Source organism: Nannobrachium achirus, assembly GCF_963921795.1.
Source record: "Nannobrachium achirus genome assembly, chromosome: 5".
NCBI classification, from domain to species: Eukaryota; Metazoa; Chordata; class Actinopteri; order Myctophiformes; family Myctophidae; genus Nannobrachium; species Nannobrachium achirus.
Genome location: NC_137814.1, coordinates 1571383 through 1593882, shown reverse-complemented (window position 1 = coordinate 1593882; position 22500 = coordinate 1571383). Strand labels below are relative to the sequence as shown.

The window sequence follows — 22500 nt, the reverse complement described above, 5'->3', positions numbered from 1 at the left end:
AATTGATGGTTGGAGGTTGTGGTTTGGCAGGCAAGGAGTGTGTGTGGATGGGGGCAACGGTTGCGGAGATATGAGCAGGGCAAAAGTGTGACGTGTGACGTGTGACAGACGGACTGGCGGACTGACTGACGGACAGCTGGTCGAGGTTTTGTTAGTAACTGCGACCTCACAGTCGCAATGAATGTGTATGAATGTGTGTTTGAATGTAATGAATGTCTGTGTGAATGGGTGAATGTAATGAATGTCTGTGTGAATGGGTGAATGTAATGAATGTGTGTGTGAATGGGTGAATGTAATGAATGTGTGTGTGAATGGGTGAATGTAATGAATGTGTGTGTGAATGGGTGAATGTAATTAATGTTTGTGTGAATGGGTGAATGTAATGAATGTGTGTGTGAATGGGTGAATGTAATGAATGTGTGTGTGAATGGGTGAATGTAATGAATGTTTGTGTGTATGGGTGAATGTAATGAATGTCTGTGTGAATGGGTGAATGTAATGCACATATAAATGCACCATTGTACAGTTTACCAGTACAGTGTAATTTAGTGTTGTTGCAGTTTAAACCTCCGTTCCCATCGTCAGCCGTTGAACAAAAAGCACCATGTTTCCATCATTTATGGACGGAGGCAACGGTCTTCCTTCCTTCTCACGTTTCACGTCAATACTTTTCACTTTCCTGTTTTTCAGCAGTGGAGTTAAAAGCATACATAAGTCTCTGTTATGTCAATACGTCTAGACAGACAGGCAGGCAGGCAGGCAGGCAGGCAGGCAGACAGGCAGGTAGACAGACAGACAGGCAGGCAGGTAGACAGGCAGGCAGGCAGACAGACAGACAGACAGACAGACAGACAGGCAGGCAGGCAGGTAGACAGGCAGGCAGGCAGACAGACAGACAGACAGACAGACAGACAGACAGACAGGCAGGCAGGCAGACAGGCAGGCAGGCAGACAGGCAGGCAGGCAGGCAGGCAGACAGACAGACAGACAGACAGACAGACAGACAGACAGACAGACAGGCAGGCAGGCAGACAGGCAGGCAGGCAGGCAGGCAGACAGACAGACAGACAGACAGACAGACAGGCAGGCAGGCAGGTAGACAGGCAGGCAGGCAGACAGACAGACAGACAGACAGACAGGCAGGCAGGCAGGTAGACAGGCAGGCAGGCAGGCAGACAGACAGACAGGCAGACAGCGCTCTGCAATGGTGCCGGGCGAGGTGAAAGCATGCATGGCGCAGTAGTACGTTACGGCAGGGGTTTTCAAAGTGGGTGACGGGGCACCCGGGGGTGCCGTGACGGCAGTCCAGGGGTGCCGCGAGATCATTCGATAATATTTGGATCATCGTATCTCCAAGTTTCAAATGTGTACGTCTTTTGGTAAAGCAAAGCCCTGCTTCATCATACAAGACTGTCACACAAAACTAGAGAAAACTAGTGAAAACTAGTGAAAACAGCACGAGGCGTTGTGTGCTGAGACAAAAAGGTTTGGGAACCCCTGCGGTACGGTACGGTACGGTACGGTACGGTACGGTATGATGCGGTACGGTACGGTACGGTACGGTACGTTGCCGTACGGTACGGTACGGTACGGTACGGTACGGTACGGTATGATGCGGTACGGTACGGTACGGTACGGTACGGTACGGTACGGTACGGTATGATGCGGTACGGTACGGTACGGTACGGTACGGTACGGTACGGTGCGGTACGGTGCGGTACGGTACGGTACGGTACGGTATGATGCGGTACGGTACGGTACGGTACGGTACGGTACGGTACGGTGCGGTGCGGTACGGTACGGTACGGTACGGTGCGGTGCGGTGCGGTGCGGTACGGTACGGTACGGTACGGTACGGTGCGGTGCGGTGCGGACCGTGCGGTGCGGTGCACTGGGTCAGCCATCCTTTCAGGGCAGTGTTTCTGCACAGGCACGTTAGGCACTGTGGGGCCCATCATGGGGGAGGGCCCCAAAATGCACCCATTAAAAAATCTATATATACGTTTTGAAAGACAAAACTGAAAGACAAACTACTGAGAAGCGTCACATCGAGATGCATTGTGTGCTTGTAAAATAGCCGAAATGTTTCTCTCAAGAACAGATTTAGTGCTGCACTAGGAACAAAACACAGAGGGCGCTGTTTTTCCCTTTTCCTTGATGATGGCAGGTCAGATTGATGAGGCTGAAGTGACATGTTTTGTAATAACTATTAGAATCTACAAAGCAGACTAACAGGTAACTACAGTTTTCAAATAATTGTAGTGGAGTAAAAGTACAAATGTTGCCTCTGAAATGTACAGTAGTGGAGTAGAAGTAAAAGTATGGTAAATCGGAAATACTCAAGTAATAGTACAGATACCTTATTGGGGGTAGAGTGCTGTAGTGTTTATAGGAGGGGAGCGATTTACATTATTAATTATTATATGAATTATTGTTTAGTGACCCGTTTTTAACGCCCGGCGAGAGAAAGAGAGAGTATGCCATGATGATGGTGTGTGTGTGTGTGTGTGTGTGTGTGTGTGTGTGTGTGTGTGTGTGTGTGTGTGTGTGTGTGTGTGTGTGTGTGTGTGTGTGTGTGTGGGATTAGTGTAGTGGTGTGTGTTATTGAGGTGTTTAAGCAACTTTGATGAGGGATTAGAGGCTCTGTGTGTAGACTGTTGACATCTCTATTCAGCACGCACGCACGCACGCACGCACGCATGCACGCACGCACGCACGCACGCACGCACGCACGCACACACGTGCAGTTTAACATTTAGCTGACATCTTTGTTTTATAAACAGGCCATGTTCTCTCTCTCTCTCTCTCTCTCTCTCTCTGACACACACACACACAGTCTCAGGTATTGCAGTGTGTTGAGTCAGACGCACACGGTGGTGCAGTGGGTAGCGCTTTGCCTCACAGCCAGAAGGTCCTGGGTTCAATTCCCGGCGGGGGACACTGTGGGCGTGTTCTCTCCTCCATGTCATTAGTGCCTACACCCTAGGTGGGGTTGGCGATGGGGCCTTTCTGTGTGGAGTTTGCATGTTCTCCCCGTGTCTCCTAGGGCAGGGGTTCTCAAGCTGTGTGTCGGGACCCCAAGAGGGTCCCCACATTATTTTGGGGGGTCCCCAGATGATTAACTTTATGTGCAACATTGTTTTCTCTCTCAGCAGTAAACAAACCAACATAAAGTTTAAGTGTATAGAGGGTATCTGCACATTTCTAAAGTGACAATTTAAGGACTTTACCTCTAAAATAACAAATTAAACATTGGCCAAATTGTCAAATATTAGAGGCTGAAATTGTGAAAATAGCAGATCTACATGCGTTGTGAGCATGTAGATCTGCTATTTTCACAATAGAATCGTGTTATACAAAATGTAATGCCTCAACTCTTAGTGCTTGTCAGGGTGGGGGGTCCCCAGTTAAAATATGATTATTTTGGGGGTTCCCAGTTAAAATATGATTATTTTGGGGGTCCCCAATTAAAATATGATTATTTTGGGGGGTCCCGGCCTGAAAAGGTTGAGAACCACTGTCATAGGGTAGGGTAATCCTGGTCTCTATACTGCCTCCCCCTGGCCAGCCGGGGGAAAGGAACTGGTTGGAATAACGTGTTCTAGTGGCAGGGAAGTCATCAAACATTTGGTACTTTTACTTTTGGTACTTTAAGTACATTTTGATGTCATCGCTTTCATACTTTCAAGTGCATTTACTTGTAGCAGAGTATTTCTATTGAAGCAATAGGCCACAAGAGGCGAGTGGTTACCTGGTATTTTACACCGGCTGAGAGGCGTAGGGAGACACGAGGCGCAGCCGAGTGTCTCCAACCCTCCAACCCCCAAAACCATAGACATGTACCAATTAAAACTGTTCTATTTCACTAATGATTCACTACAAGGTCTGCTCTGCAAGAAAGTAGTTCCCAGCTACAAGAAAGTAGTTCCCGGCTACAAGAAAGTAGTTGCCAGCCAGGCTGCAGAAACAACACACCTGTTACTTGCAATCAAGTTCTCTAGTCTAGCTTCACAACACTGTGGAAAGAAATAACACACCTGGGTTTGATATAAACTGATTAATGGTGTGGGTTATAGACTCATATTTAGAGCAAGCGTGTAAACACGCTGTTTACACGCTGAGGAAGGCCTGTGTGGCCGAAACGTCCACTTGTCCTGTGGCTGCTGGGGGAAACTATTGAATAAACAAGAAGAAGTCTATCTAAAGTGAGTGCTGGCGTCCTTGCTCTAGGTTCATTGTTCACCTGAGCCGTGCACCCTAGACGAATATTTATGTGAACCACTTTTTTGACGAGTGCTCCTCTTCTCTCTTCCTGTTATAGTCTCATATACCACAGCAATTAAAGGCAAACCAGCCAATCAGAATCAAGGAATGGAACTAGCTGTTTTAGAAATTGCAGTATTGATACTTTTACTCTGTTAAAATACGAGTGTACTTTTTTCCACCACTGGCTGTCAACAACCTTGTTATGATTTCACCCACAAACACACTCTGCTCTCTGTAACTGTGTTTACCCAACACACACACACGCACGCACGCACGCACGCACGCACGCACACACACACACACACACACACACACGCACACATCACATCTTGTCAGATTTCTCCAGTCATGCTTGATGTATCAATTTTTAACTAGTTTGGCCTGAAACAAGTGCCTGAATAAGAACACGTGCACGCACACACACACACACATGCAAACATAGCAAACGTCACTGCTATATGCATGCACGCACACACATTAGGTGTGTGTGCGTGTGTGTGTGTGCGTGTGCATCTCGAGGGGGAGACTGGCGACAAGGGCTCCATCTTGACTAGGCTGTTGTCATGGTTACCGTCATGGGGAAGCTCATTGGTCTGGAAGCCTTTCCACCACACGCACGCACACACACACACACACACATGCGCGCGTACGTACGCACACACACACACACACACACACGCGTATGAGCGTCAGAGTGTGTGTGTGAGTGGCTCAGACCACATGTCCCCCCCCACTGGAGTAGACGTTTATAAATCTATTTCTAGACGTTGTGAAACGACGTGTTGGAAAAGATGGTCGGACTTGAAGTCAGACAGTTTGCAGTGATGTTTCCTCCTACAACACAATCATCTGCAGGTATTAAGCCTCTATCAGAGTCTACGGTGGAGACCTATCCACCGCTAATTTGAGGTGGAAAGCTTTCCACCTCAAGTCAGAAAATAAGTGCAGGCCATCATAGTCACGGCCCACAGTGAAGTCCTTTACCCCGTCTAGACCGGTTCAGGTCGACCAATCAGTGAACGGGGTGTAGAGCCTGTCTGTCTGATAGTAAAAACAGAGAGATGTGTCGGGACTCGCGGTGGAAAGCTCTCCACCGCGAGGAATGATGTAACGTTGTAGTTTCATGACTCAAAAAGACTCGAAAAGACTACACCGCGGTTGATAGCCTTCCACCGCGGACCCGGCTATGATCCGGGCTATGATCCGGGCTATAGTCAATCACGGTGGAGTCCTTTTCACCGTGACTGACTGGTCTAGATCGACCAATCAGTGAACGGGGTGATGGGCCGATCTGTCTGATAGTAAAAACAGAGAGATGTGTCGGGGTTCGTGGTGGAAAGCTCTTCACCGCGAGGAATGACATAACGTTGTTGTTTTATGACTCAAAAAGACTACACCGCGGTGGATGGCTCTTCACCGCGGTACCGACTCTGATCGAGGCTTAAGACTCCCTAATCGGGAGATTTACAAAGAGGCCTGTAAGTGGCATTGGTTCCACCCACAAGTTTGTACGACAGACGGTTGATGAGTAAAGCCAAATAAAGTCTTGGCCAATGAATGCCAATGCCTTTTATCAAACCCCTTCATACCTGCTTTAGTCGATTTGTTTTTACTACGTCACCCTTAGATCCTCTGCTCCTCCCCTCCCTTTCTAGCCTCTCCTCTCCCTGCTCTGGTGCAGAGCAGAAGCCGTTTGACAAGTAAGGGTGCCTGTGAGGTCAAAACAGCGGTTTGGTTGGTCTCAGGACGCTGTGTAAACACAATCCAATAAAAAAAGAAATACTAACTTTGAAGCTAAAGAAATAACCGCACTAGCCTAAGGACTATCTACTCTGTGAGTTATGAGAGGGCCCACGGAATCTAGCAACAGGGGCAGCTATGAAAAAAATGGACTAAAGCAGGTATGAAGGGGTTTGATAAAAGGCAGATTTAACCCTCTATGTGTTTTGGTCTGAACGACTCTTTTAACCCTGTCAATAACCCTGAGGGCTTTGAAGGCATCATCTAGAGTTCTAGACTGTGTCTTTGTGCCAGTTTTAGTTTTCAGTCCGGTTGTGAACTCTCCCTCTTTCTGCTGTAAGTGCTCTACAATCTCTCTCTCTCTCTCTCTCTCTCTCTCTTTTTTATGGAAGCCACTTTCTCTGTATTTAGAAGTGTTCTCGTGTCCCCGCTTCTCGTATGATTTATTACGGGGACAGATTTTGCTGAATGTTTTGGCTTCTTTCCACAGCCGGAGGAGGAGCTGAAAAACCATTAATTCACTGCAAATAATCTACCATCGGAGAGCTTAGGCTGCTCTGAAACAGAGCACTACGTATCAACCCTTAAACCCTGCACGCGGCTGACCGCATTCCCCAGGGCTTTACGCTAGAACGCCTCGTTTGTTGCTCTTCACCAAATATCTTCTTTGAAAAGTAAGCCATTTACCATGAGAGGGAGTGGGTTATTGGCTGATTTACCACTGTTTCAGGGTTGTGCCACGAGCCGCAGGCCGCAGCCAACAACTCATGACCTCGAATGGTAAATTACTTTTCTACCATTTTTTCCATATAAATAAAAGAAAACACAGTTGTAACTTGCAAGGATCTTTAGTTACAATCATTAATTGTTTCAGAATACACATTCCATATAGTCCCATAAACAACAATGATTGCAGCCACATTCACTGGCCAAAACAAACAAACAAAACAAAAAAGAAATCATAACCTAAGCTACTTGTCATAAATATTAGACGATGTCCGGAGTGCTGATCCCGCAATGTCGCGCGAAATATACTGTATATACGTACAGTAAAGCTGGTGTGGGCTCACCTTCGGTCCGGCTATCACTGTGGCACTGGTGAAGTCCACGATTCGTTTTCATCACACGTCCACGTGCACGCTTAGTGCTCCCATCCCATAGAAAACAATGGATTTTCTCCAAAAAAAGTCTTTTGATGCCAAGGATGGCATGGCGTTCTCGCTAAAATAGCACGACCATGATAACATAGATCCTCCTTCGGTCTTCCTTGTTTACCATCTGAACCGGAACTAACGGTGGGTCAATCGTGAAGGTCGTCAATATTGGGAATTGTGAGCTCGATCTACTTCCGGCTTTCAAAATAAGAGAGTGGCCTCGAATGGAGAAACTGGCCGGCACTTTTTGGGAGGCGCATTGATCTTGGAAATGTTACAACTCAGAGGGTTGTTGGCCTATTTACCACTGTTTTGCCCCAGCTGGAAAAAAATCCAAGTGAAGCGACCGCATAGCGGCACCAAGCACTGGCACTGGATCAGATGGAAGAGCTATCGATCTTATATAAACACACACACACACACACACACACACACACACACACACACACACACACACACACACACACACCTCCCCGGAGAGCGCTTCAATATTTAATAAGAAACTGGATATTAGAACGCTTTTGTCTTCAGAACGCACACCACACGCACGCACGCACGCACGCACACACACACACACACACACACACACACACACACACACACACACACACACTCACAGATGCTCTGAATTGCAACAATTTTTTTTCTCTCTCTCTATTTCTGTGTTATTTTCAACATTTTCCCCAAAGACCCAACTTGTTCTGTGGAATGAATCCACCAGGAAAAGTTTTGCCCCTGTTTTATTTTTATTTTATTTTTTTGGCTGGGCTGTCTGCTGCTGCTCTGCATGTGTGCCCGCCGTGCACGCCCCTGTGTGTGTGTGTGTGTGTGTGTGTGTGTGTGTGTGTGTGTGTGTGTCTGTGTGTGTGTGTGTGTGTGTGTGTGTGTGGCGCTGCCTTTGCGTAGCACAATTTCTACCATGTAAGGTAAATCATTAATCATAAGGGAACCGAGTCAAGATACACACAACCCCAAGAGACAGACAGAGAGAGAGAGAGGAGGAATGGAGAGATGAACAGATCACCCGTGGAGGAGAAGAGTAGAGACTACTGCTTGTCTCCAAGTCTGAACTCTGTGCGTGCGTGCGTCATGCGTACACACACACACACACACACACACACACACACACACACACACACACACACACACACACACACACACACACACACACACACACACACACACACACACACACACACACACACACACACACACACACACACACACACACACACACACACACACACACACACACACACACACACAGCCATGCTACTCAATATGCCCAGTTAGTGGTGCCCGGGATCGAACCCATGACCTTGTGGTCCTAAGGCGAGAGCTCTACCCACTGAGCTACCCGGACACTGAGGCCTGTTGTTTATATTCCTCTAGCACTCGCATGACTGACGGCCGGGCTACACCAAGCCGTTTTGCGCGCGTCAGTGCGTATGCGGGGCGTGCGCGCGTATGCGGGGCGTGCGCGTATGCGCGTTTTGGATAGATCCAATGTATATCAATTCAGTTGGCTACACCATAACCTCGCATCACCAGGCTTTCCGCTGGGGGAAAGCCTGGTCTTCGTTTACTAAACGGGCCGTTTGATCCGGTCGGGAGCGGAAGATCTCCTACGTTTTTCTGTAGTCCAAAACGGACTACACTTTGGCCGGAAACAACGACCGGAAACAGTTTCAACCCAGTTTAGCGCATGCGCAAGTAGTTAGCGCATGCGCAAGTACGGGTTAAAACTGTTTCCGGTCGTTGTTTCCGGCCAAAGTGTAGTCCGTTTTGGACTACAGAAAAACGTAGGAGATCTTCCGCTCCCGACCGGATCAAAAGCCCGAAATTGGAAGCCAGCCCAGGCTAGCTACACCAGGCGTACGGATAGCGCAAACCACGGATACGCATTCCCTAAAAATAGGACCGGTTCTATTTTGCGTATGCATTTTGTACACAGACTATCTGGTCTTCCTCACATATACTCCCTCCTTGGTGTAGCCTGGAGTGTTTACGCATAAGCAAGTCGCAAGCGTCTTCATGGACAGTACGCGCGTATGCGCGCATCTTTCGGTGTAGTCCGGCCGTGAACCTGATTTTGAGATTTTGAGGTGGTTTGGGTTTGCTCAGGAAATTTTCCCTTTCATGATTTTTCCTCATCATAAAAGCAAAGTCTTGTTTCTTTTCTCTACCATTTGAGACGTTTTGTAAATATGAAATAAAATGTTTTGAGTGTTTCCTGAGTTTTTGAGTGTTTCTAATTCCTTTTCTAAATCTCAAAAACAGGTCAAAATGACCTGTTAGTCATGCGAGTGCTAGTGAGGACCAAGAAACTGGTTCTCTCAAAATGTCTCATTTTTTTTTCCCCCTTCAAATGATACCGTACTCCTGGGGAAAACGGGTCCTCGTAACTATAGTAATACACACACGTACATGTACGCGCGCGTGCGCGCACACACACACACACACACACACACACACACACACACACACACACACACACACACACACACACACACACACACACACACACACACACACAGGGGGATTGTTCCAGTGGACTTTGCTCCCACATGATGAATGTATTTCCTATAAATACAGTGAGGAGTCCATTCCAGCTGGAACAGGAGTCCGCTCCAGGTGGAGCCTGCTGCAGTCACATTCTAGATTTTAACAACATTAAACATTATTTTATACTTTAACTCTTGAAAAATACCAGATCTACGGTGCCGCGCTGCGAGCTTGTAGATCCACTTTATTTTTTTAAGAATGGTGAACATGTGTGTCGGCCTACTGTACATCTTTGAATGTTTTGGACCCGATTCTGTCTTCTTAAATCAGTGGTTTCAAACCTTTTTACAAAATTATATAAATGTGGCCGCCGACAACTCAAAACATGTTGTTCCAGGGACCCCCATCTCAAAACCTGTTGTTCCAGGGACCACCCAGAAGCAAATATTTGAGTTATAAATGTTCACTTTTAAAAAGATATACATATTCAAACACATGCAAAAAAGAAAAAAAATCATGTTTTTTTCAAAAATGTCAAGCTCACAGTGCTTGCCTGGCTCCAGCCAATAGACCCGCCCACTCTCTGAGTGGACTGATTCTCTTGGTCTGGAATTGGCATATGACACGCCTCTTTCTGTCTGTGTCTTGGCAAACCAACCAATGAAATCAATGCAAGACGGAGGATTTTCTAACTTTTGAAAATCAACAGAAACAGTGGAGGGAGGGGTGGCTCACCAGAGTTCTTAATTCCTCCCTTTGAACTTCAAAAGGGTTCTGAACTGCAGTCATTGATTGAGCCATACAAGTGTCAATAGCTCGTTAGTGATTCGCTCTAATCAATAAAACATCAAAGACAACGACCTGTTTGATGCCTGTCATAGAGGGGAGGGGGAGGGGGGAATGTTTTTGTGTACACAAGTCAAACACAACCCCTCCCACCAGATCTCTTGTGATTGGGAATTTCACATTTTAAATCCCCTCCCCTTTGACATCTCTTGTCAATGGGGACAATGTCAGACTCAAGCTCCAGCGCAGAGTCTGAAATCAGGCTACAAGCTCACAGTGCAGCCCTCGGTGCCACGCTGTGAGCTTTGCTACCTTCAGATCTGCTGTTTCTGATCTGTGTTGTGAAACACAGATCCAATATGAGCCCCCCAAACTGCCCTGAAAGTCACGTGATCGTGGAGCGCTCGATAAATTAGACAGAATGCGGAGGTTAAGGCGGAGCCGGGCTCACAGCACGTTGGTTTCAACTGAACGCGCCCAGCGGCGTTACAGAGGATGTGAATTCTAGCGCTCCTCCTCTTATGGGGGACTCTAGTCGCTTTCTAGCAGCCCCTCCTTTTTTATCATTTATTAGAGAAAGACAGATACAGTAGATAGATACATAGATAGATACAGTAGATAGATACATAGATAGATACAGTAGATAGATACAGTAGATAGATACAGTAGATAGATACAGTAGATAGATACATAGATAGATACAGTAGATAGATACAGTAGATAGATACAGTAGATAGATACATAGATAGATACAGTAGATAGTTACAGTAGATAGATACAGTAGATAGATACAGTAGATAGATACATAGATAGATACAGTAGATAGATACAGTAGATAGATACAGTAGATAGATACATAGATAGATACAGTAGATAGATACAGTAGATAGATACAGTAGATAGATACATAGATAAGGATAGAGATCCGTATCAGTTGCATCACTAGGCCTAACAATAATTTACCAGTAAGACTCCCTAATCGGGAGATAAGCGACCATCAGGTCGCAGCGTGATTTTAGGCCAAAATGTGTAGGAGAAGTGTCCAAAAATGTGTTTGAACAAATCGGCCTGATGGTGGCGCTATATGGGAGAGATGTTGATGAGACCCATGTTGATGAGATGAGTGTAGACGATCAAACAAACGCCTCGCAGTGCGAGGCGTTGTGTGCTTCTAGATCTGCTGTTTTCACCAGTTTAAATCATTTTAAAAATGATAAATACAAAACAAACGGCTTTGGACACACAAGGTTTCCACCTGACAACGACGATATGTGACCCAATTTATAAATTTGGTTTCCACGACCGCGTGTGTGTGTGCGTGTGCGTGTGCGTGTGCGTGTGTGTGTGTGTGTGTGTGTGTGTCACTGACTGACATGCGGTTTGATTAAACCCTGACCTTCACTGTACATCAATAGACATACTGTATGCGCACACACACACACACACACACACACACACGCACACGCGCGCGCGCACACACACACCCACGCGCGCACACGCACGCGCGCGCGCACACACAACGAACATGCAATCAGCACCTTGTGGAATCCATCACTCCATTGATCCATCCTACACACACACACACACACACACACACACACACACACATCCTCATGCCACACACGTACAGCTTCCACCGAATTGTGTTTTTTTTTCCCTGCCACCTCCGTTCCCCTGACGCTGCCTCTTCGTCTGTTTAGTGTTTTTACAGCGTAAGACGGTTTGAGAGGAGAGATGGAGCGTTGCTGTTTAGTGTTTTTACAGCGTAAGACGGTTTGAGGAGAGATGGAGCGTTGCTGTTTAGTGTTTTTACAGCGTAAGACGGTTTGAGGAGAGATGGAGCGTTGCTGTTTAGTGTTTTTACAGCGTAAGACGGTTTGAGGAGAGATGGAGCGTTGCTGTTTAGTGTTTTTACAGCGTAAGACGGTTTGAGGAGAGAGATGGAGCGTTGCTGTTTAGTGTTTTTACAGCGTAAGACGGTTTGAGGAGAGAGATGGAGCGTTGCTGTTTAGTGTTTTTACAGCGTAAGACGGTTTGAGGAGAGATGGAGCGTTGCTGTTTAGTGTTTTTACAGCGTAAGACGGTTTGAGGAGAGATGGAGCGTTGCTGTTTAGTGTTTTTACAGCGTAAGACGGTTTGAGGAGAGATGGAGCGTTGCTGTTTAGTGTTTTTACAGCGTAAGACGGTTTGAGGAGAGAGATGGAGCGTTGCTGTTTAGTGTTTTTACAGCGTAAGACGGTTTGAGGAGAGATGGAGCGTTGCTGTTTAGTGTTTTTACAGCGTAAGACGGTTTGAGGAGAGATGGAGCGTTGCTGTTTAGTGTTTTTACAGCGTAAGACGGTTTGAGGAGAGATGGAGCGTTGCTGTTTAGTGTTTTTACAGCGTAAGACGGTTTGAGGAGAGATGGAGCGTTGCTGTTTAGTGTTTTTACAGCGTAAGACGGTTTGAGAGGAGAGATGGAGCGTTGCTGTTTAGTGTTTTTACAGCGTAAGACGGTTTGAGGAGAGAGATGGAGCGTTGCTGTTTAGTGTTTTTACAGCGTAAGACGGTTTGAGGAGAGAGATGGAGCGTTGCTGTTTAGTGTTTTTACAGCGTAAGACGGTTTGAGGAGAGAGATGGAGCGTTGCTGTTTAGTGTTTTTACAGCGTAAGACGGTTTGAGGAGAGATGGAGCGTTGCTGTTTAGTGTTTTTACAGCGTAAGACGGTTTGAGGAGAGATGGAGCGTTGCTGTTTAGTGTTTTTACAGCGTAAGACGGTTTGAGGAGAGAGATGGAGCGTTGCTGTTTAGTGTTTTTACAGCGTAAGACGGTTTGAGGAGAGAGATGGAGCGTTGCTGTTTAGTGTTTTTACAGCGTAAGACGGTTTGAGGAGAGATGGAGCGTTGCTGTTTAGTGTTTTTACAGCGTAAGACGGTTTGAGGAGAGATGGAGCGTTGCTGTTTAGTGTTTTTACAGCGTAAGACGGTTTGAGGAGAGATGGAGCGTTGCTGTTTAGTGTTTTTACAGCGTAAGACGGTTTGAGGAGAGATGGAGCGTTGCTGTTTAGTGTTTTTACAGCGTAAGACGGTTTGAGAGGAGAGATGGAGCGTTGCTGTTTAGTGTTTTTACAGCGTAAGACGGTTTGAGGAGAGAGATGGAGCGTTGCTGTTTAGTGTTTTTACAGCGTAAGACGGTTTGAGGAGAGATGGAGCGTTGCTGTTTAGTGTTTTTACAGCGTAAGACGGTTTGAGGAGAGATGGAGCGTTGCTGTTTAGTGTTTTTACAGCGTAAGACGGTTTGAGGAGAGAGATGGAGCGTTGCTGTTTAGTGTTTTTACAGCGTAAGACGGTTTGAGGAGAGATGGAGCGTTGCTGTTTAGTGTTTTTACAGCGTAAGACGGTTTGAGGAGAGATGGAGCGTTGCTGTTTAGTGTTTTTACAGCGTAAGACGGTTTGAGGAGAGATGGCAGCGTTGCTGTCCATGCATGTTTTTACAGCGTAAGACGGTTTGAGAGGAGAGAGATGGAGCGTTGCTGTCCATGCATGCATAAAATAACTACACTGATCATCTATATTCAAATGATATGAATTCATGCATAAATAAATCATCTATATTCAGATCAGTGAGGAAACGGTCAGCACTTCTCTTTGTCTTCACGGGGCTTTTCGGCGTCACTGGTTTCACCTTTTTTAATGATAACACATTAAACATTAAATTCACGCATGCATTTACGGAATCCTTTGTTTTGTTCAGTGGTGTCAGTTCAGAAAAAGCAACAGGCATGATATATTTATTCTAATAAGTACATATGATATATAATTATATATACCTAAAATATAATTATAATACCTTGTTAAAGTGACCATTTTGTAAAATGTTGCATTTGTAGTTATTTTAGTGTAATTTAACACCATAATAACCAGCACAGATAGACAAAGAGACATTCATGGATTCATATTTAGAACTAACTTTTATCCCCCCCCCCCCCCCTGGACCCAGGGTATGGCAGCTGCATACCCCTGCCGTACCCAATTGACGCCCCTGGTTTTGTTACTTTTGGGTCAATTCATACATGTCTTTATTCAGTAGTGATTCTAGTGAATGAAGGCGTACTAAATGACATCAGCTCTGTTCAGTGCTTCTACCAGATTAAGCTGCTTCTCTGTTTGGATTGACATGCCTTGTCTGCATGAGTGTTGAAATGAAAAAAGACTTTTAAACATTTTACAATTGAAGTGTTTATCAGAGTGAGCTCTGGTCCACAGCCAGCAGGGAGTCCTGACAGACCTTGAATCTGTCGTTTTATTCACCCAACGCAGAGACACACACACACACACACACGCACGCACACACACACACACACACACACACACACACACACACACACACACACACACACACACACACACACACACACACACACACACACAGAGCACACACACAGAGCACACACACATGCACTCACGCACGCACACACACACGCACACACACACACACACACACACACACACACACACACACACACACACCCACGCGCACGCACGCACGCACGCACGCACGCACGCACGCACGCACGCACGCACGCACGCACGCACGCACACACACACACACACACACACACACACACACACACACACAGCAGGGATTATTTGGTGTCAAAATTATTTTTTATTTTCAGAGCACAGACGCACACATGCACCCACACACCCACGCACGCACAGCTTTATTTTTCAAACACACACCTCCTCAAACTCTTCTCGGCTGGTTTAAACTCCTCTGGGAATCGGGCCAACCCAGCCCAACAAGTAGAACTATGGACATAGTGGTTCCATAGGAAACATATACTGTACAACAGGGGTCTTCAACGTTATCAGGCCAAGGACCCCTTAGCTGAGAGAGAGATGAAGCAGGGACCCCTTAGCTGAGAGAGATGAAGCAGGGACCCCTTAGTTGAGAGAGAGATGAAGCAGGGACCCCTTAGCTGAGAGAGAGATGAAGCAGGGACCCCTTAGCAGTGTTGTAGTGCTAAATTTGGAAGTGTGGGCACGCACCGACGCACGCGCGTGCACGCACATTCATGCACGCGCGCCAATGCGCGTGCACGGCACGCGCGCCAATGTGCACGCGCATTGCGTGACGTTTTAAAACGGTTCTGTAATGTGATGCGCTGCCGCCAGGCACGTGCGCACATACAGCAAAGGGGGCTGGAGCCCTTAACTTTATCAACAGAATTGTCCACCAAAAGGCCCTTCAGCCCATGCCTCTCTAACATTCTGTGCACTCCCTGTCTGTCGCCTAACAAAACGGCCGCAGCGAGATGCTCGCATGTAGAGCAATAACTTTCAATCGAATGACTTTAAACTTAAACTAGTACAGTGTCCAAATCAAAAGTGACCATAGCAGTCAATGCTAGTTAGTGCAACAAGTTGATATAGACCAGTGGTTCTCATTCTCAACCAATAATTTGATGACCAGATCATCAGCTAAACCATGCAAAATAGCTGCACAACTGATATTTCCAATTCATTAATCCATTCTCAAATATTCTATTACCATCTGCTGTGTCAATCATGCTCATTTCAGCACGGCAGGCGAGCCTATTTCAACCAATTGCTGGGTCAGAACGACCTGTAATATAATATCAATATTTCCTAAAGACTTTTCACAAGAGATATTTCACAATTCACATGGTTAATGCACGGCGGCATAACAGAACCGTTTTAGGCTTAATATAATAGTTAATATAGGCATTATGTCTTACCTAACCAGCCCTCCAATAAGAATAAGACATGTTTATTTACTCACGTGTAGCACCACGTTGCCGTTGTACAGACAGTGCTGGTATAATACTTGGGTAGATAATCCATTAAGGTAACAAAAATTCACAACAAACAAACAAACTGCTGCAGGCTATGAACCGCTTAACGTTTGAAGAAGTAAACACAGACACATAGTTGGTTGGTTGGTTGGTCAGTGAGTCTTATCCCATAGCCCGAAGGGCAGTCAGCTTGCTGGTTGGTTGGTTGTTGCCTTGTTGGTTGTCATGGCAATATTACAACCAATCGGTGGACGATCTGCTCTGTACTTGCCTGGCTTCTGCACTCTGTCTGCGGTACTGTAGGTACTTGATGACAGACCAGCAGCCAGCCTGCCGGCACGCGCATCACTTGTGCACGCGCGTCAATGCGCGTGCACGCGACGTGAGAGAAGTGTGGGCACGCCGTGCCCACGCGTGCCCCCCCCACTACAACACTGCCCCTTAGCTGAGAGAGATGAAGCAGGGACCCCTTAGCTGAGAGAGAGATGAAGCAGGGACCCCTTAGCTGAGAGAGAGATGAAGCAGGGACCCCTTAGCTGAGAGAGAGATGAAGCAGGGACCCCTTAGCTGAGAGAGAGATGAAGCAGGGACCCCTTAGTTGAGAGAGAGATGAAGCAGGGACCCCTTTAATAGCTGAGAGAGAGATGAAGCAGGGACCCCTTAGTTGAGAGAGAGATGAAGCAGGGACCCCTTAGTTGAGAGAGAGATGAAGCAGGGACCCCCACAACCTGTTCATAGATTCCATATAGTTTCATTGTTTGACAGCACAATCATCAGTGTATTTTGGATTCATGTCAATTTGTGTTTTCAGATATTTAACCACTTGAACCGTCAATACTTAATAAACTTGAGCTTTCACACAGTCTGCTCTCCTCTTTGCCGAAAATAGCCGATCTACAAGCTAACAACGCCTTGCAGGTCCTACAAATGTTGCCCTAAAATCACACAAATCAGTACACAGTATGTCTACACTCATGAGATCAACATGGATCTGTCACATTTAGCGCCACCAACAGGCCGATTTTTTGAAACACATTTTTGGACACTGCTCCTACAGATTTTCCCTACAACCATGCTGCGACCTGACAGTCTGGTGTATTTGGAATTAATGTAAATGCATGTTTCTCTCTCTCAGCGTGTGGTCCAGGGACCCTTACTAATATAAACGTGTGTGTGTGTGTGTGTGTGTGTGTGTGTGTGTGTGTGTGTGTGTGTGTGTGTGTGTGTGTGTGTGTGTGCACAGCGTGTGGTCCAGGGACCTACAAGGCGGTCTCCACGGACCCCCACTGCTCCAAGTGTCCTCCTCACAGCGCGGCCCCCCGGCCCCAGGCAGAGCAGTGTGTGTGTGAGCAGGGGTTCTACCGCGCCGAGGCGGACCCCCGATACATGGCATGTACACGTGAGTACATGCACACACACGCGCATGCACGCACGCACGCACGCGCACACGCACATGCACACGCACACACACACATACACACACACCTTGCACGTTTATACCCCAGGTTACCGCGGTTACGCCAGATTAGGCTCATTACTGGTTGCAGCAGGTGAGATGAGACAGGAGAGATCAGCTGGAAATGAACTGCAGCGGAGCGCACACGCACGCACGCACGCACGCGCGCACACACACACACACACACACACACACACACACACACACACACACACACACACACACACACACACACACACACACCTCTCATGTCTGACAAAGCGCTGAGAGAGAGCGAGGACGGACGAGAGACTAATGAGAAAGGGAGAGAAAGGTGAGAGAGAGATTTATTATGGCTGGACTTGCAGCAGGAAGTCCATATTTGGACACTTGTAAGTTAAAATTAAATTAGACAAGATAAATGACATGTTACTGCAGAGAGGACTATCTATAGATCTAGAGGAGAGGAGAGGGGAGAGGAGAGGAGAGGAGAGGAGAGGAGAGGAGAGGAGAGGAGAGGGGAGGAGGAGAGGGGAGGGGAGAGGAGAGGAGAGGAGAGGAGAGGAGGGGAGGGGAGGGGAGAGGAGAGGAGAGGAGAGGAGAGGAGAGGAGAGGAGGAGAGGGGAGAGGAGAGGAGAGGAGAGGAGAGGAGAGGAGAGGAGAGGAGAGGAGAGGAGAGGAGAGGAGGGGAGGGGAGATATTTGATGTAAATGTTACCAGGCCCTCCAGGCCCAGGGCCTCTCCCCACACACACCCATTGTAACTTCAAACTCCAATTTAACCATGATAGATTCATTAAAAACACCCATTATTTTTTTTTTCTGGTGACTCATATTACCCTCCTAATATGTGAGCAGGCCGTGTTTTTTCCATAACTTTTTTCATTTATTTTTAATAATTATTTTGTTGTATTTCATTTTTTCCTTTTTCCCAAATAATTATTAAAAATAAATGAAAAAAGTTATGGATAAAACACGGCCTGCTCACGTATTAGGAAGGTAAAATGAGTCACCAGAAAAAATAATGTGTGTTTTTAATGAATCTATCATGGTTAAAATGGAGTTTGAAGTTACAATGGGTGTGTATGGGCAGAGAGGCCCTTCCACTGCTCCCTGTTGAAAGTGGAATATCCCTTAAATTAATATACAAAGGACTGGGTGATTTGGAGGACCCCCCTCTAGTAATTCTGAGGACCCCCTTGGGGTCCCGGACCCCCTGTTGAAGACCACAGAATAACGGTTGTGTTTCTCCCCCCCAGGCCCCCCCTCCCCCCCAGAGAACCCTGTGTCCAGGGTGAATGAGACCAGCGTAACGTTGGAGTGGTCCCCGCCGCGGGACCCCGGAGGTCGCAGTGACCTGACCTACAGCCTGCACTGCAGGACCTGCAGCTCCCAGGGGAAGTGCGCCCCCTGTGGCGGCGGCGTGCACTTCGTGCCGCGGCAGTTCGGCCTGGCGGCCGCCACGGTACAGGTGAGCAGGAGCTGTAAATGTAACTGAGTACATTTTATACTCAAGTACTGTACTTTTATACCCCCCAGATGAATAGGTAGCTAGGTGAATGCTAACCTGGTGTTTGTAATGGGGATGTTTTCGGATTGGAAACCTGCCCCGATTAGGTTTAGGCATAGCAGCATTCACCGGGTTAGCATTCACCGGGTTAGCATTCACCGGGTTAGCATTCACCAGCATCGGCAGGTTAGGAATAGCGCTTCGCTCCCCAGTAAATAACGCGAGTACTTTTTTATTTCCCTCTCCGCCGCAGGTGACCGACCTGCAGCCCAACCACAACTACAGCTTCACGGTGGAGAGCCACAATGGAGTGTCTGAGCTCAGCACTGCCCCTAGAGGCCAGGTGGTGATCAACGTCACCACCTCACAGACAGGTGAGAACACTGCCCTCTAGTGGACAGGTGAGAACACTGCCCTCTAGTGGCCAGGTGGTGTTAACATCACCACCTCACAGACAGGTGAGAACGCCCACTCCTCCTTTCTTTTGATCTTTTTCTTACTTCTCTGTAACTTTGTAAATAACCTTATACTGCTGTGCTGCCTCTGGGCAACTGATTTTACCCTTTTAGTGGAGGCTCTAGCCCACATTTTACTTCAAGTCATGATGCAAAGGTCCCCTTTGGTATGGAAGTACCTTAGGGCCATTGGAAAGAATTTATCCAAAGAGACAAGTTAGATCACCCTTCATTTTCTTTTTATAGCCATTTTAAAAATGGCCGCCAACAATAAACCACTATTACACCAGACCCCATATCTTTGCTTCTGTTAGAGCTATAATAATAATATTGGTGTCAAAGTGTATATTTTTGGGGTCTAGGAATTCAATTAAATAGGTTTCAAAGCAAAAAACCCAATACTTCACTAATTAACATGACAGCGGGGGGTAAAATATGCAAATTTCATGAAAAATAACACGTTTTAACAGGGTAACCTACCCCCCCACCCCTCCACCTAAACTTTGGTTCACCTTTCCTTTGGTATGGAAGTACCTTAGGGCCACAGGAAAGAATTTATCCAAAGAGACAAGTTAGATCACCCTTCATTTTCTTTTTATAGCCATTTTAAAAATGGCCGCCAACAATAAACCACTATTACACCAGACCCCATATCTTTGCTTCTGTTAGAGCTATAATAATAATATTGGTGTCAAAGTGTACATTTTTGGGGTCTAGGAATTCAACTAAACGGGTTTCAATGCAAAAAACCCAATACTTAACTAATTAACATGACAGCGGGGGGTAAAATATGCACATTTCATGAAAAAGAATACGTTTTAACAGGGTAACGTACACCCCCACCCCTCCCCCTAAACTTTGATTCACCTTTCCTTTGGTATGGAAGTACCTTGTGGCCATAGGAAACAATTTATCCAAAGAGACAATTTAGATCACCCTTCATTTTCTATCTATAGCCATTTTAAAAATGGCTGCCAACAATAAACCACTATTACACCAGAACCCATAGCTACAATAATACAGTCTTGCACTTCCAATGGAGCTCATCACTGCTTGGTGGCATGTGATCAAAGTAGCTTCCTTTGTGAAGGAAGAGGGAGAGTCGAGCATTAGGACACAGTCCTAAAAATAATGAAACACAAATTGTGTACCCGTTCTGAATGGGTGAACACTCTGGGCAGTGGTAAAGTAGAAGAATGGTCAGACACTAGAGTTATACTGTGTGGCTTCAAGGCCTCTGGAACGAGCTGTACCATAACAAGATAGGCTTTACCAAAACAACAGTTACTGAGGCCTACTGAAGACCTCTCTACTCCTAGCTATCAAGTATTAGTATCATCATACAGACCTAGATATTAATATAATCAATGAATACATGATCTACTCTAATAACGTCACCATACTCAATCATGATAATCTCTAATCTACTGCATTTATAACCAAAAAATGCCTTTTCTCATCAATCTCCGTCGCTGGTTTAAATGCCTAATTAATGACTCTCGCCAATCTATGTCTGGGGTATTGAGTTAAAGGACAACTTTGTTTTTTTACAACAAGGGTTCATATTTTAGATTGTAATTAGAGAAAAGAAAAAGTGAGTGTTAAAATGTTTTCATTTGCTTCGTTCTATTGTTTTATTGCGTTTACCGTGCTAAAATGTGGGGCATGCGTACGCATGGGGGCATGCGTACAAGTGGCTAAATATGTCTTTTTAGACACAATAAGCCAGCAGTTTCTTTATTGCTATTTACAGTAACACTTCTAGCCCCCATAAGTCACATCCAACCATGAAAGGTTGCGTTGTATCTTGGGAATGGGCTTATTCTGTGTAAAATTACATATTTAGCCACTTGTACGCATGCCCCCAACCACTGAAATGAGAATCTCTAAAATAAAAGAAAGAAGTAGATGAAATCATTTTAACACTCATCTTTTATTTTCTTTAATTACAATCTAAAATATGAACCCTTGTTGTAAAAATCACACCCGTGTGAAGTGGAGCTGTGTGTGTGTGTGTGTGTGTGTGTGTGTGTGTGTGTGTGTGTGTGTGTGTGTGTGTGTGTGTGTGTGTGTGTGTGTGTGTGTGTGTGTGTGTGGATCATGTGTACCGATTTTTGTGACATTTGAAGAAAATGTGTAGGAAAAGGAGCAAAAAGTGTGTTTTGGAGAAAAATCAAGATGGCGGAAAATCTATCATGGCGCAAATGGGCGTGGCCTATATGGGGAGATGCGTCATGACCCAAGGAATCCAGGGAAAAAATATTTTTAATTTTCCGACCTACGGTTCAAGAGTTACAGGCCAAAACGTAAAGTGGGGTGTTATGGCGCCACCATGCGGCCAAATGACACAATTATTTTTTATTTAATCCTTGAAATCATTATGAACCTCCTCTCCAAGTCTTGAAACTCTAGCCCCTATGGTTTGCGAGAGACAAATAATTGAATGTGAGTTTTTGCGATTCCCATTATAAGTCAATGGGGAAAATTAATTCACTAATAAATTAATATCAATTAAACTATTGAACCTTTCTCTTAGCAAGTTACTAGCCCACGATTCCCGAGTAAGCCGGTCGATTTGACATATGGCGCGAGTGTGTGGTGGCAAAACTGTGGGACTAGTAGCGTGCCGAAGTTTAGGAAGTTCAGGCTACATACAGACACACAGACAGACACACAGACACACAGACAGACCCACACGGCCACGTATAGGGAGCCTGTGCTTCACACAGCTCCAAAAACTAAACTTGTCCTTTAAGTAGATGTTAATTAACTCTCTCTCTCTCTCTCTCTCTCTCTCTCTCTCTCTCTCTCTCTCTCTCTCTCTCTCTCAGTCAGTGTGGTGGTGAAGGACAG

The 22500-nt window shown here is 46.1% G+C and overlaps 1 protein-coding gene across 1 annotated transcript in view; it reads left to right on the top strand.

Moving 5' to 3' along the window:
* LOC308286162 (ephrin type-A receptor 3-like) overlaps nucleotides 1-22500 on the top strand; it is a gene marked incomplete at both ends in the record, with an annotated part of 98241 nt that overhangs the window by 17585 nt on the left and 58156 nt on the right. Inside the window, 3 exons of the mRNA XM_080727118.1 lie at nucleotides 17578-17647; nucleotides 18942-19153; nucleotides 19446-19566. Coding sequence (XP_080583244.1) covers nucleotides 17578-17647; nucleotides 18942-19153; nucleotides 19446-19566 — 403 coding nt within the window. The remainder of the gene's footprint in view (nucleotides 1-17577; nucleotides 17648-18941; nucleotides 19154-19445; nucleotides 19567-22500) is intronic.